Here is a 16530-nt window from a genome sequence, read left to right on the forward strand (position 1 = left end):
TTAAGTCTGGCATTCAGACTGGCAGTATTTTCTTAAATAAATAAATAAATAAATAAATAAATAAATAAATAAAATTAAAGTAGCTTATTCCTTTCAAGCATTATGTGCCCGTAGAAAAATCGCTCTGTTATGTCTGATACACAAATACATTCACAGCACAACACAACACAAATTGCCCCTTGTAACCCCACTACGTACTTCTAGTCGTCTTCATAATAATCTCAGCCTCACGCGAATATTTTGGTAGAACTAAAGCTTTCAATTCCTCAGCGTTACCACAAGCCATAGCACTCTGGAAAGATCTTCCTGATAGCCTTGTGTCCATCACTAACCATGAAACATTCCGCAAAAATTTGCACTCACACTTCTTGTCAAAGTGGTGTTGGGTATTGTATAAATTTTTGTAGTCCCTAATAACGTTCCCTTGTTCCCGTTTATGCTTTATGTTATCTTGTTGTACTTCCTCCCCCATCACTCAATGTTCCGATTGGAACCTGTGGTGTATTTATAAATAAATAAATTTCTGTGTTTTCACTCGGCTTTCCAGGTGAGCCTCTTTTCTAGGCGCTGCACCGACTCAGCAAGGCTTTTGCTAGGCCTTCAATCGAGTCTGTGGCAGCATGACATCAATAGCAAGACAATGCTTTCTTCGTCTCACTTTTCCTTCCACACGCTGTGCCCAATTGACCACAGTTAAGGCGAGTTATAGAGGACCCCCAGGACACACATTTAAACTACAATATTAAGTACCATTGGCAAGCCCAACTGCATCACAAACCACTTGCCTAACCAATAACAAATGAAGCAGGATGAAAAACACGCACAGAAACCACACAACAGTGTAGTCCTTTGTCAGACAACGTTAAGGAAGGTTTGCATACGTATGCTTTACCAGAAGTCGTGATATGGTCTTACTCTACGAATAACCCATTTCTGGGCAAAACAACAGTGTTGTCACAAAAGGGATGGCAAGGAAAAAGTGGCAACCTTGTTCCCTCAACATTGTCCGATGCACTTTCTACCACAAGGCAATGGATAATGTCTTGCACCTTTGAAATTTCCCCCTATATATTCATGCTCTTTTGTTAACAGCGAACCATAACAAGTGGCGCCTGCTGTCGCAAAACCTCGCCGAGCTATGACGTCACAGCGTTGCCTAGCAACCATCTCAGTGGCATGTGCCTCGCCTCCTCTCCGTGCCGTGCACATGTTGCCTTGACATGGGACATTAAGGAGAGGGAAGAAGAGCATACACGCGGTGCGCGCAATGCTCGGGAGAGGGAAAGAGAAAATGAGAGCGAGAAAGAAATTGTAGCTGCACCAACGAGGCAATGCGCAGAAGCCTAGCCACGCATGCGCCGAAGCAGTAGCGTTGCCTAGTAACCGCAAGTGCGCGCTCGCTTCGCCTGACACGGCTCCTGCCAGCCTGCGTTTATGGCATGCCAGGAACGCTGTCACTCGTAGGCACCGACGCGTCCAGCACTAGTCATGCAAAATGTAGCAAAAGGGAAGATACCACCGAAAATGATTGCTCGAGAATACCTTCCCTACATACGTAGATTAGTTTAAGACCTAGCAGCAACCAAGTTAATACCTAGCAGTAGCAGCCACTAAGACTTGAGGATTGGCACTTTCGTAGTGTCTAAGCTTTGCACGACCGAACTTGCCCACTCTTTTTTACATAGTGGTGAATTGCAGTTCAAATACGGACAATGACAGAAAAGACGAGACGACAGACATGCGCGTCTTTTCTGTCGTCTATATGCTCTCCCGCAGCGGTGGCTTAGCGGTAGAGCATCTGCCTCGTATGCGGGAGGTACCGAGTTGAAATCCCCGGTGCCACCGGAAACCCACAGGTTTTTCTAATGGGTGGAGATGTTCCCTGGCCTGGTGCTCGGCTCTCGTTCCCATCTCGAAAAGCGGGTCCAATAGAGATTCACAAGTTGTCTCTGGGCGCCTGGTTGGCCAACCACAGATGGCCTTGTTGAAGAGCATCCGCCGGGTACCTACCGGTAAAATAGGCACAAGCTCGGTCTGGTGCTTGGCCATTATGGGACCTCAACGCTTGCAAAGGGCTGTTTGTCTCCAACCTGAAGGCATCCCCACCTCAATAGGGGGGTGCCACATGGAAAATGGCCACCATGGGAGCGACGGGAATTTAGGGCACAGGCTCGTTTCCCAAGCGTATAACCCCTGAAGGAAGCCGAACAGAAAATTTGTCGCAGTTTCACCCAAAAGGCGAAGCATCAATTGCGATAGCAAATTAGTAGAGAGCTATACGGAGGAAGGATAGTAGTTTTATCAACTGTATAAACTTGGACATGCAGCAGCACCACTAACGCGCAGAACTGTTGTCGACGCCGTCGGCGTCTTGCCCGCGTTCGCACCGAACGCGCGCGGCGGTTTTATATAAATACGCATTTGGTGCCGCAGCTAAACGTCGCCTCCCCTCCCTCCCTCCCTCCCGTCCCCCCACAGCCTTTCGCGCGACGGAAAAACTTGCGTTTGCTCTCTATATATGGAAAGGAGTAAAGAGACGCTTAATTCTGCAGCCCTTCAGGGAGCACGGCGCAGAACGCGCGTTTGCTCTCCGATGTGCGTTCGCTCCCCGTGAAAGCGCGCGTCCCTCGCACCCTTTCACTCACACATACAGCATCCTGAGCGCGGCGACGATTTCATCGCCGTTGACGTCATACAGAACCTCACGGTGACGGCGACGCCGACGGCAGAAATCTGCTTTGGAGTGTCCATATAATTGCTATCGCAATAATATGCACCAACAAGCCCAAACAGCCTCATTACTTTATACATTGGCTTGGCTGGGTGGTGAAAAATTGCTTGAATATTTCCATGCTGCACTTTCAGTTATCTCAGCAACCTTCCGTTTGCAGATGACATTGTCCTATTCAGCAACAATGGAGACGAATTACAGCAAATGATTGAGGACTTTAATCAAGAAAGTGTAAGAATTGGGTTGAAGATGAATATGCAGAAGACAAAGATAATGTTCAATAGCCTGGCAAGGGAACACGAATTCAGGATCGCCAGTCAGCCTCTAGAGTCTGTAAAGGAGTACGTTTATCTAGGTCAATTACTCACAGGGGACCCTGATCACAAGAAAGAAATGTACAGAAGAATAAAATTGGGTTGGAGTGCATACGGCAGACATTGCCAAATTTTGACTGGGAGCTTACCACTGTCGTTGAAAAGAAAAGTGTACAATCATTGCATTCTACCTATGCTAACATATGGGGCAGAAACTTGGCGATTAACAAAGAAACTCGAGAACAAGTTAAGGACCGCACAAAGAGCGATGGAACGAAAAATCTTAGGTCTAACGTTAAGAGACAGGAAGAGAGCGGTGTGGATCAGAGAACAAACAGGGATAACCGATATTCTAGTTGACATTAAACGTAAGAAATGGAGCTGGGCAGGCCATGTAATGCGTAGGATGGATAACCGATGGACCATTAGGGTTACAGAATGGATACCAAGAGTAGGGAAACGCAGTCGAGGTCGGCAGAAAACTAGGTGGAGTGATGAAGTTCGGAATTTTGCAGGGCAAGTTGGAATCAGCTAGTCCAAGACGGGGGTAATTGGAGATCGCAGGGAGAGGCCTTCGTTCTGCAGTGGACATAAAATATAGGCTGATGATGATGATGATGATGATGTGAGATCACGGCTATGTTTTCTCTCGGAATTGCTAAGCTTTGTGGCCATGTCCAGGAACTGTTCTTGCATAAGCAGCCCTTTTGCTAATGAAAACATAACCTGCTTCTTTGAGCCCTGAAGGTGCACTAGATTTATTGTGAGCAGTTGAAAAACCAGCAATCAACAGCAGCTGCGAGTCACTCCAATAAAAAGCAAATGTCTTAGCTCATATTCTTTCTCCGTCTCGACTGTTTAACACTTAGCTTGACTGTTTATCAAAGGTTGTTCTTAGCACCAAAGAACTAATGCAGATGCCAGTGTTTATGGCAACACTCACCCCTTTGGCCGATGCAGCCAGTTGTGTAAGAGTCACCTCGAATTTGGCCATTGGACACGGCATTGATCCTGCAGAAGCAAATATTAACGGTTGAACGTGACAGCACTGTACTACTCAGCAATAAGGAAAGACTTACATGAACAGGGACAATGTGCTCATGACGCCGCAGACATGGAAAGCGTGGCTGAAATCAGCATTGGAGGGGTAGTGTGCTGCCACATCGATAATAATCCACCAGCCGATGAAGAACTTGATGCACATGCAAAATACATATGACATGCAAGACAATGTAAGATGTCCTCTGTGTGGCACTTGGAATAAGGGAAGCACCCAACTGACTTGTGTATCCCGCTACCTTTTCATCTTTGAATGTGTGTGAATTTAATCGTCCTATGGCTTTGACACACAAAGTGTAAACCCAAGCTATGCTTTGAACCGACAAGAACACCAGGTGACCTGATCTTGAACAGCCAACAGGGAAGCATTATTTTGCAGAAATCATTGCCCTCGATAACTGACATGACCACCAGGAAAAAAATTGCACTGCACTGCAGGCGTGGCTGCAAATGACCTTGTTTCACTAGCAAATCATCACTACAGCCGGATTACAGGCTGTTCCAGCGCACCAAGGCCACACCCTTATTATGTAGGAGCACAAATTATGGGTTAAGAAGTGGTTTAGCATGGACTTCATATTGCCTATAAATGTCTCTCCTTTGTGCCTAAAATGCCTATTTTTGCTTTTAACACCTCAAAATGCTTTTTTGGGGCACTCATCATGTGAGCCCCATACGTCAATTCAGCCCCTTGAATTGACGTATGAGACACCTACAAACAGCACTAACAAATTCTTTGATATTCAGCTAGTACTTCACGCAGACCATATATATTGGTGCTACAAACCACATGGCAATAGGCCGACCCTGACCTACGCTTGTAAAGAGAGGGAGCATTATGTTTTCAGAATGCAGTCAAGCCCTCATCAAAGGGACGCTAGTTTTCATCAATCTAAGCGATTGTCACAAGCAAGGTAGATCAGTGTTCCATTGCAGATTTCTGCTTCATTAGATGCACGCACCGAGTGAGTCATGGGCTCACATCATCTGACAGACATAAAAAATGTGGCTGTCATTCTGTACATCCATAAGCTGATGATGATGTTGCATGTGGTTTTGTGGCACAAGGGCCAATGATGGTGACAGAGCACCAAGAAATGGCATAATGTAATAGATGGTGCAGTCAAGGACAAGAGGCATTTCTGGTATGGCTGTATGGTGGCCTAAAATTACTCGCTGTAAACTGCGTAAAATATACTGTATATGTGCTAAAACTATTGCAATGACAAGTGCCATGAACTGAAAAGGTAAGCTGCACGAGAGCACGAGAGGGAGTGGCAGCCTCTCACGCCGCTTCTTTGTTCGTGGCACGTGGTCGTCATCTTCCGTTGCCATCATCACTCTTCTTGCCGCTGCCATACAATTACCATCATTTCAAGCTGGCTTGTCACACACTTTGTCTTGTCACCGCCACACGCCACTATCCACATCATCACAAATATATTGATTTAAATTATGCTCTGTACAACACTTTGACTTGTATTTCAATGTCCGGTTCGGTGTCAATCTCTTATTATAAAGTATATCTTCGTTTCTTAGCTTATTCCTAATTATTTTCTCCATCCCAACCGTATGTTTTAGCTTTTTTCCCTTGTGTTTTCCACTACTCAGTACCGTATTTCATTATAGGTGAACAATAATGACAAAAATCTTGCTTTTCCTTGTGTGCTCTGTACTTGTTGTCACATATTTTTTTTGGATAGCATTCGCACCATTATCTGTAACTTCAATACAGTCCCCCCCCCCCCCCCCCCCTTAAGTAATGCCCTGTGTTAAGGGTAAATAAATGATGTTGATGATCATCAGCCTGGTCTTCCAACTTGTTTCCTTTTTAATCCACCAGGAGCAACGGAGAGATTTGCTGCCCATTAAGACTCTGCAATCCGTTCCATACCCTTGCCTCCTGTGTATATGAATTAATGCCAGAGAAGAATCTCTCCCCACTCGCCCTCATAGCTTGTCGTCCTTCCCTGTGATTTAATGTGTTTGAACTCGATCAGATTTTCAGCAGTTGGCAATTGACGGAGTATACCCCATGCTTTATTTTGTTTCTTTTGCACTTGCTTGCAGTCATCATTCCACCAAGGCACTCGTCTTTTGCATGAGTTACCACGTGCTTGTGAAATGCATTTCTCTGCTGCGTCAATGATAAAAGCAATAGCATACGATACAGTGTCAGCTACAGTTAATTTGCGGATAAAATTTCATGATAAAAAAGTTTATTCTTTAACACTTTAACTGGCAAAATAAGAAAGACTTGACCTAGAATGCTTTATTGCTTTAGTTCTTCTTTACTTTGCTCAAATACATACCCATTGAAATATTAAACGGTTTCTCTAAAAACTAAGCGTGATACAGTAGGTCAAAATTATTATTGACCAGCTGGTGAAAGGTAAATGTATGGTCCAAAACTAGTCTCTGGCACTCGCTTTGGCAAGGTCAATGTGTTCTTGAGATGTACCTTTGTGGAATTGAGAAATAAGAGCTTGCTTAAAAAAGGAAGAAAGAAAATCGCATTGGCAGAAATATGACCCCCCCATGCACTAAGAAGATAACGACGAAGCCTTCAGGTTTTGTGACCAATACATCTGCTGCTGCTGCTCATGCTCGACATCTTATTGAATACCACTGAGCAGGTACATAAATAAAGGTAAATTGAAGAGCACAAACTAATATTTGGATTTGTGTAGTTTTTACAGATGCTTTTGTAAGGTCAACAATATTGTTGAGCTATCAGTTAAAGTGTTAAAATGTTTCCAATTGGCGGAGGCTAGTTTCCACCGAGGGACATGCAGAGGATAATCATGTTGTGTTACTAAGTTTAGAGTTTCTAGAAAGTGGTCACTTCTGAATAAATTTTTTATTACATTCCATTCTAAGTCAGGAAAAAGAGGAGCAGGGCCAATCGACAGGCCTATTGATGAATATGAATTCTGATGAAGATTGGAATAGGTTCGCTCCTTCTTATTCAAGAGGTATGCACTTGAGTTTACTAGGAAGCTTTCTATGAATTGGCCTCTCGTATCGCATTGAGTCTCCCCAAATCGTCTATCTAAATAATCTGAGCATGTTGTGCGTATTTCGGAGACTGTATACCAGGCAATACCGTAGGGAACAACAGTATGCACATCGCAACTATTTCTTCTTGGAAAGATTGTGGTGTACGTTTCAGAGCCTGTGTCTGTCTCCGTAAACGAGTTCAGAAGGACCTTGTTTCAGATGGTTTGTTCAAGTCGGCTGACATGCTTAAAATAATGCGCAGCTTTCTTTGGCTCTTTCGCCCATTCTCACGACATAAAGTGACTATAGTCACGTTCATCGTAACTATAGTGTGAGACCACGCATCAGCTAACAAAATCCCTCTGGAACTTTAGAAGACTTAGCTGTAACGTTAGGAGACAGGAAGACGTATCATAAGAAGCCAACAAACAATGACACCAAGGACAACGGTGTCATTGGTGTCAACGGTCCTTGCTGTCATTGTTTGTTGGCTTCTTATGATATGATAAATAAAAATCGGGCCCCTCGGTTTCCTTTCTTCTCGTTAGAGACAGGAAGACAGTGGCGTAAAATAAAAAAATGCTTAACCTTGCACTCGGCCGCGCAATGCTTGAAACAGCGAAGCTGGGCAATCATAGCCCAGCATTTCCCGGAAGTACGTGCAAACTTTCCATCTTATTACTCATGATGATGATAATTTATTTTTGCGCGTCTCGAACTTACAGTCGTCACTGCGCGTTGCATCGCGCAGCTTGCAACACCGCGTTCCAGGAGACCGTGAATGCATCTCTCGCTCTCATAGCACACAAAACCTCTTCACCTCGCAGAGCACGAGCGTACGAACGTGCCAGCTGCGCACGAAGACGACGACGCTCGAACACAATCATGTGGTTTGCATAAATGCATGTTCTGCAAGCGTGGCTGTATAGCCTAGTGGTTACGATGCTCGCTTTGGGACCGGTGGTACACGGGTTCGAATCCCGCCTCGGCAAGAAAGTTTATTTCACTTTTTTTCTTGGTAAATTCTTGATACGCACTACAAATTACGGCTGGCTTAAACAGCTTTGCTGTTAAAAGAATGTCAATTTGCACGAACCTCGCCAGCAGTAAAATTAGTTAAATTCACTGCTCCCCTGTAGATTCCTTAATTAACACAAGACAATTTTCTCTTCATAGAATCCAAGAGAAGGACTTGCTGCTTGATTATTGGAAATTTCAGTTTTAGCTTGAATAGTTTTGTCCCTTCTTCGGTAATGCGTGACCAAGTATAGTCATAAATTGCCAATTTGAAGTAATAATAACTCATGAACTGTTCATCAGAACACAAAACAACTTCGCATAGATGATAAGTACACTGTAGCCTATAGAAAACCACTAAATATTGCTGTCCTGAGTTAAAAAGAAAAAAAAATATTCAATTTTTGCTCCGCTAAAGATAGCAGGATCACGCTGCCGGACGACGGCAGGGCAGACAATGGTCGGGGGTACGGGAGCAGCAGCCTGGGACGGTCCGGGATCATTCATCGCAGGAGCTCTTGGTAGCGTCCGACTGCGGAGTTCCAGGATGTGGAAGAGAAACCCAGCACCTCCACCAGATGCAATGGGGATGTTTTCCTTGCAACACTCGATCTGGCGTTAGAACGGCAGACTGAAACAAGTCAAAAGGGAGCTATGGCGATGCGGGCGAGCAAGCGTTGCTTGTCTTCTTCTTCCTTCACCAGCACCATGGCCCAGTCCCTTCAGTACAATTCATTCATAAACTTTTATAGTTTTGCCCATATTTATTGGCACCTATATAAATTTCTAATTGCTTTACACGCAATTTCTCTTCATTCCTAACCTTGTATAACATTTAATTTAAAGGCATAGCAAATTTACTTTTGTTATGTTGAACAGTTTTGCTGAGCACACAGTACAACAGAGGCTAGTACAGCAAAAACGTTTTTTGCTCACACTGTTTTGATTGCTGTCAGGTAACGCTTCAGGCTAGGCAATAATACTAGGTGTCACTGGAAAGCGCAGAAAGTAAGCTTTCTAGTAATGCATTAAAGTTCACATTCGTCCAATGAGCGCAAGAAGCACAGTGCGCCCACAATCAATGACTAAAATGCCGAGCGCGTGCCGCCGAAGTGGGACCGCCACCTTAAAATTACCCAAGAGCATGTAGGCCTAAGGAAGCTGATCAATGATGTCACACAAATCTGTTTTCCCACTGATAATTTGGGGGTATACATGGACCAAGGAGACACAATCTCTCCACTACATGCTTAGAAGAAGTATTCAAGCTCTTAGACTGAGAAGGCTTAGGAGTGAGGATCAACGGCGAATATCTCGGCAACCTTCGGTTTGCAGATGACATTGTCCTGTTCAGCAACAATGGGGGCGCACGTTAAAGAACCCCGGAGTCCCCCACTAGGGCGTGCCTCATAATCAAGTCGTGGTTTTGGCACGTAAAACCCCATAATTTTTTTTTAGCAACAATGGGGATGAATTACAGCAAATGATTAAGGACCTTAACCAAGAAAGTGTAAGTGTAGGGCTGAAGATTAATATGCAGAAGACAAAGATAATGTTGAATAGCCTGGCAAGAGAACAGGAATTCAGGATCACCAGTCAGCCCCTAGAGTCTGTACAGAAGTACAGAGGTGGGACTGTCCAAAGTAATTTTGGCGCAATTTCTGGAGCAGGTCAAAATGCGTTTTGGAGCAACTTGGAGCAGACAAAATAGCATTTTGGAGCAGCTTGGAGCAGACTAAATTTCATTTTGGAGTAGATATAATTTCATATTGAAGCAGTTTGGAGCAGGCCAATCTGAATTTTGGTGGAATAATGGAATATGGCAGCGCACTTCGAAACCACAACGAGACACAGAATAAACCAACAGGAAGCTCGTAGTAGAAGCGCACTTTGTAGCTATAGCGTACTAGAATATGGAAGAGTGGCTTGAGCGGCGGCTCGGCCCATGCTTTTCTGTAAAGCCGGGAAGATCGGTTGTACAACGATCAAGCTATATATTCCCGTGCCTACGCTCATGACGATAGCAGAAAATGTTCTGAAATAATAAGGTCCAATCGATGCTGTAATGTAACTTCTGGGTCACCAAATGTCACTGCAGACTGAGAGAGCCACAATCAACCCTGGGCTGGTATAATGTAAAACTATTCCGATCTGTTTTTGTTGTGATAGCAATTATACGGACACTCCAGGCGCATTTCTGGCATCGCTGTCGCCGTGATGTTCCATACAAAGTCCAGGGGCGATAACATCGCCGCGTGCCGTATACTGTATGTGCGAGTGAAAGCGTGAGGACGAGCCGACGAGAGTGAGCCGGTGCTGGCGGCTTAATCTCACACGCGCGAGTGAGGAAAGCTGGGACGAAGCGTGCCGTCTTCCATCGCACGCAAAGCACCGGGTCATTCTACTCTGGTGGCTGCTGCGTATGGCGACCTTGAAAGCGATCTGCGATAGGGACACAGTGCTGATAGCTTCGTGTGCGCTGTTTTTCGCCGCTTAGTTCACGTTGAAGCGAGGAAGCAAGGACATAGGTGAATTCGCCCATTGCTGCACTGCGCTTGCTCACTCCAGCATTTTCACAGCGAGTTTCTGTGGTAATCGAGCGAGATATGTTCCTACTTGCTTGTGCGCGTGTGACACCATGCTTGTCAATTTGGTTAGTATGCCAATACTTTTTATACAGCCCATAAAACTACTAGGCTTGCTTTATATAGCTGTCCACTAATTTACTATCACAATCGATGCTTCACCTTTCGGACGATACTGCGACTTTTTATTCCAAATCTGCCATTGGCCCTTTGTGATAGGTCAAAATGGCTCACGCCTCACCCATATGGGCATAATAACAGACTGAAATAGTTTTATGTTATACCGGCCTTGGGGACACAGACGCCAGCCCGGTTCACCCCCCGCTGCAGCACGTGCCTCCGAAATATCTAGTTCGCTCTCAGCCTGCTTTTTGTTGTTTTGCATCTCAGCTAGGGAGCGCTGTGCCGCTCGGCCCACTCAACCGTATTCTAGCACATCTCTAAATACAGCCGCCCTAGCCGTTCTGACAGCAGCGACAACAGCCAGCAGTGGCCGCGCGTGCGCCGCGCGTGCGCCGGCCGGAAGCGCTGAAAAGTCCATTGTTATAAGCGCAAAAATTACAAGAAACTCTGTGGGAGGTGCCATCACGCAGTGTGTGTCATGTGAATGGCTGCACTCTCTTGCGGAGAACGAGTCCGCTCGCTGTCCGCGGCCACTGCCGAAGCCGTTCTGGCGCAGCCCGGCGCAATTTCGGTCAATTTTCTGTGTTTGGCGCAGTTTGGCACAGTAATTTGCATCTGTACCAAAAATGGCACAGGAGTCCCAACCCTGGAAGTAGGTTTATCTAGGTCAATTACTCACAGGGGTCCCTGCTCATGAGAAAGAAATTTACAGAATAATAAAATTGGGTTGGAGTGCATACGGCAGGCATTACCAAATCCTGACTGGGAGCTTACCAATGTCGTTGAAAAAAAAAAGTGTACAATCATTGCATTCTACCGGTGCTAACATATGGGGCAGAAACTTGGAGGTTAACAAAGAAGCTCGAGAACAAGTTAAGGACTGCACAAAGAGCTATGGAACGAAAAGTGTTAGGCCTGAGACAGGAAGAGGGCGGCGTGGATCAGAGAGCAGAAGGGGATAGCTGATATTCTAATTGACATTAAGAGTAAAAATTGGAGCTGGGCAGGCCATGTCATGCATAGGGCAGATAACCGGTGGCCCATTAGAGTTACGGAATGGGTACCAAGAGAAGGGAAGCGCAGTACTGCAGAAAACTAGGTCGGGTGATGATGTTAAGCATTTTGCAGGTGCAACTTAGAATCGGCTAGTGCAAGACAGGGATAATTGGCCGAACTGACACTGCCTCAAGGGGCGTTTGAAGGGCAATATCTGCAACTATTGCTACACTGCCATGGACGAGGTGTTAGCCTCACCACGGTCTTTTCAAAAGATGGTGTATTGACGAAGAAAGTTTGTGTGTGTGTTTCAGATGCGTCTCTTGTACACACAGCACCGTTGGATTAAAGTGGTGCAAGAGTTATTTGACGTCATCGAGGTTGTGTAGAAGACCTCGGACGTTCCTATGTTATATTTGTGCATTCATATTGATAGTAATTTGTGCGCTGCGTTTAAGAGAAAAAAACCTATGCTAGCCTACAGGGCCCTTTCCGGGCCCCGTGATGCGGGGTTTGTCTTTTTTGGCACGCTCCTGAGAGCTGCGCCGATCCTTCGGCGTGTGGGATGCTGATGCACTTGGCGATGTATCCATCACCGCCCCCGAGGCACTGGATGCCCGCTCGCGGTGTACAGTGGCGGGCGTTTAGAGGTTCCTTGCGCAAGCAGGACGCCCGAAAGCAGGGCACCCACTGCTTCAAATGGGCACAAGTGCACCCCGGTCCTTCAGGGGCTTGGTCTGGGAAGGAGCCTGCGCCCTAAATTCCCATCGAAGCCCTCGTGAGCAAAATGCCTCCCACAGCCGCGGCAGATGCTCTTCAACAAGGTCATAGTTGGATAACCAGGCACCCAGAGACAACTTGTAAATCTCTACTGGGCCCAACTTTCCTAGATGTGAACCCCCACGAGAGCCAAGTACCAGGACAGGGAACATCTCCAGCCAACAGAAAAAACCAGTAGGTTTCCAGGATTTGAGCTCAGTACCTCCCGCATATGCGGCAGATGCTCTACCACTAGGCCACTGCTGCTCTAGAAGTCCTAGAACCCACATGACTGCTGGCTCTTCTTGCTGGGTGGCGGAACAGCACTAGCTGATTCTGCAGTGGGGGCGAGTGGCGCTACCACCGGTCCACTCTGCATAGTCCGAACGGCCGTCGAGAACTGTTGTGACACTGTCCCTTGCCATGCCACTTGGAAGAACGAAGACGTTTGCATGCTTCTTTGAAACAAGCGTGCAAGCGTGGAAACTAGAAAAATGCCATTTACACACGAAGAGAGTTTGAAGCATAGTTTTGCAATCAAAATCTGACACATGATTTTGAAAAGTGAAACTTGAACCTGCATCTTCCAGCAGCATCTTCGTTTGAGCTAGTTGGAGTCATACTTCAGGAAATGATGATGAATTTGGTGTTTTGTGGCGCAAGGGCCGAGTGTAGCCATAGAGCGCCAAGAATGTGTTGGCAATGTAGCGATGAATTATGCAAGGTAGACATAACATGGCCGTATAGGGGCCTTAAAATCAGTCGCTGTAAAGTGCGTACAATGTACTTGTCATGAGATCATGGCAATGACTACTGAAGTGTACTAGAAATATGAGAGACATTATGGACTAAAATATGACAGTGGTGAAACTTTCGGCAAAGCACTACTTCCTTAAAGGCCCCTTGAAACCCAAGGCATTACAAAAAAACTACTATCGCAGCAGCAGCATTCTCTGGAGAGAATATGCTACAAACTTCTTGGGCTAATAACACGTCACACCATATCATCCAAGAAATCTAGAACTGCTTCGGTTTTGCCCCCAGAAACATTTCCGGATGGATACGATGGCGGTATGCTAAATGTTTTTCTCTCAGCTTCTGCTTCCCAACACTGCAGGAGGATATGGAGGACGGTCAGCCTCTCACCACATGTACCACATATTGGAGGTTCATTACGAATCAGTAGAAAATTATGGATGCCATACGTATGTCCTATCTATCCTGAGTCGACCAAATAGGACATCTGTTCGTGTTTTCGTTGTGGAGGGCCAGAAGCTTAGGTATTCATTTCATCATCCCACATGCGTTGCCAGTGGCTTTGCAGTTTCGTTCGCAAGAAACGCTTCAGATCTGTGGCAGGGACAGCAGTGGTAGGATTAATAGCTTGCAATGCAATTCATGTGATAATTTCATCTGCTAGCATATTTGAACAGCTAAATGAACACAGACACAAGAAGGGGAGACAAGGACAAGCGCCTGTTCAGCTATGCAAAACCAACTAGCCCAACAATTAATTCTTGTGCTAGCACATTACTACAGATGCCTCTGTGGCCAGGTACCCAGATTATAATGACATGCTGGTTAAATATAAACACTGTGCACAGAAAGTTTTTTGTAATGTTAAGATCAAAGTGACAATTTAAAGAAAAAATGTAATAGAGCTCAGTAAGCACAGGATTTTTGTGTTTTGTGTTTACGCAGCAACATTGAGGCTTTTACGACGCTTAAGGAATCCGTAACTATAACTTTTTTGAAGTGTTAATTTCCTTACATGTTTCACGCCCGACAATAGTGCATAGGCCTCAGTCGTAAAGACAATTGTTTCTGGAAGCAGCTCATTATGATGGTTGTTGGTTTCTGGTTTGTACTTTCTAGTTTGTACAAAGTTTGTACTTGTGGCTCTGTACACTTGCCGAGTTGTATTGTCTGCATTCACCCTGTAACGGCCTTACGGTTGACAGTATTAATAAATAAAATAAATAAATTTGATTCCGAGAAGGATGGACCGACAGCTACATAAGACACGCCGACATGTGACTTAGAAGCGTCAGTGTAAAACTCTGTGCATGAGTACTCGGATTGAAATTCTAAGAAATGCACTGTAATATGTGCCTCTGGAGCGTGTTTTGTCACCTCTACAAACAATGTATGACATTCTATGGGCTGCCACAGCAATGGCCTTACTGGGGGGCTATGTTCAAGGAGTGGAACATCCATTTCTTACACACAGAGAGAAGGGTTCTCTCACTGGTCATGTCATTTATGGCTGAATAAGATGAATGTTTTAAGCTCCCATTCACTTTAGAAAAATATATGAAGCTCAAGTTTGAATGTTGCAGATGGAGCAACCACTCGTTAGCTTCTAGGTAGAGGACTTGTCCTGCAGGCACCGGTTGCCCAGCTGATACCTATATTGTAAACAGCATCTTCAAGGCACTTGGAGTAGCAGACTGATATACTATGGCCCCATAGTCTAAGCATGTGCGTACAAGGCTTTTGTAGAGGTTCACGAGGCATGTCCTATCACTACCCCATGTTGTGTGCGATAAAATTTGAAGAATGTTCATTGTTTTCAGACTGTTCTTTTTAAGATACTGCATGTGTGGGATAAAGTAAGCATTGTGTCTAGTATGATGCCCAAAAATTTGTGTTCTGTATCAAGTTCTACATAAGGATTTGCGATGAGGCCTCCTTTTCGTATCAAAAGAACACAAGTGCTTTTGTTGGTGTTGAGCTTAAAGCCATTTTCATTGGCCCATTGAGACACCTTCCTCAGCACAAGCTGAACTTGTCGCTCACAAATTGCGAGGTTACATGACTTAAATCAAATCTGTACGTCATCAAAGTACAGTTGAACCACACTACAAGAAACACCGCTAAAACGAAATTTCCGCCACAACGAAGATTTCAATTCCCCGTGCCCATAAAAAGTAATACAAAACAGTATCTTCATAACGAAGGCATTTATTCGGTATTTCTGCTTCAACGAACTTTTCGAGAACAAAACTGGAACTGAATTGAAAGCTGTGGGGTTTCGGGAGCTTGCATTGGTTGTGCGACGCCGTCCCACATGTTCCTCGTCTCTCTGCCTGGACAGCCGTCCCACATGTTCCTCGTCTCTGCCTGGACAGGATGGCAGCAGGTCATAAAACACTCAGCTGTCCCGCCCACGGCAAGGTCAACGGGCTTCCCCCATTGGCCGACTTGTTGGCGGGATTTGGGCCCTGCTTGCAGGTGCAAGACGGGGCCCGAGGGGACCACATCCAGGCATCAAAAGGTGCATACGTGTTTCTCTTTGCCAGCGGCGGCGTCCTTTGTCCACCGCCTGCCAATGGTTACGTCGGAGCCTCTGTCGTCTCGATGTCCTGAGGCAGCACCTTCCGATCGGGCCCCCATCTGTTCTTCTGTATATTTGTTTCCATTTTCTCTGCTGTGGATGGCAGGCGCTGGCCGAAGGATAGGCCTTGTGGGTTTTTTGTTTTCTCTGTCACGGTGCGCAGTTAGCGGCACCAGCGACTATTCGGCCATCTTCTGTGTTGCAATTAGATTTAGATTCCAACGTGTTGTTTCAACTTATGTTGTATCAAACCCCGGCTTAATAAATGTTCCTTCTCAAGAGCTTCGCCTAGGGTATTCCTTGATGCGTGCGCCTTCCCCTAGCTGGGACTGGCGGGGTGCGCAGCGGCGCACCGGCACACAGAACAACTTGGAGTGCTCGAACCAGTGGTGGTCGTCCAGCGTGCGCGATAGTAGCGCGTGCGGGCCGTGAGCGTAGCGAGACTGCAAAATGGCGCCCAACGTGGGACCAGGGGCCCAATTAGCCCCTGGCCGACCAAGATCCAAGCCCCTGCGTTGATGCAGTGGGGTTGCCGCGAACGCGCTGTGTTAACCAAGCTGTGTCTCTCCTTGTGTACTAAATTCCACTTTTGTCTCACTCTTTCTGTCA

General features: G+C 45.8%; 1 protein-coding gene across 4 annotated transcripts in view; it reads right to left on the bottom strand.

Annotated features, from left to right (window-relative positions):
• LOC119455329 (transmembrane protein 50A) overlaps nt 1-16530 on the bottom strand; it is a 144485-nt gene that overhangs the window by 95640 nt on the left and 32315 nt on the right. For all 4 annotated transcript variants that reach the window (XM_037716722.2, XM_037716721.2, XM_037716720.2 and 1 more), the window contains exons 2-3: nt 4125-4237; nt 3989-4056 (exon numbers count right to left, since the gene is read on the bottom strand). In XM_037716722.2, the coding sequence (XP_037572650.1) occupies nt 3989-4056; nt 4125-4237 (181 nt within the window). The remainder of the gene's footprint in view (nt 1-3988; nt 4057-4124; nt 4238-16530) is intronic.

The sequence above is a fragment of the Dermacentor silvarum genome, chromosome 6, assembly GCF_013339745.2.
Source record: "Dermacentor silvarum isolate Dsil-2018 chromosome 6, BIME_Dsil_1.4, whole genome shotgun sequence".
Taxonomy (NCBI): Eukaryota; Metazoa; Arthropoda; class Arachnida; order Ixodida; family Ixodidae; genus Dermacentor; species Dermacentor silvarum.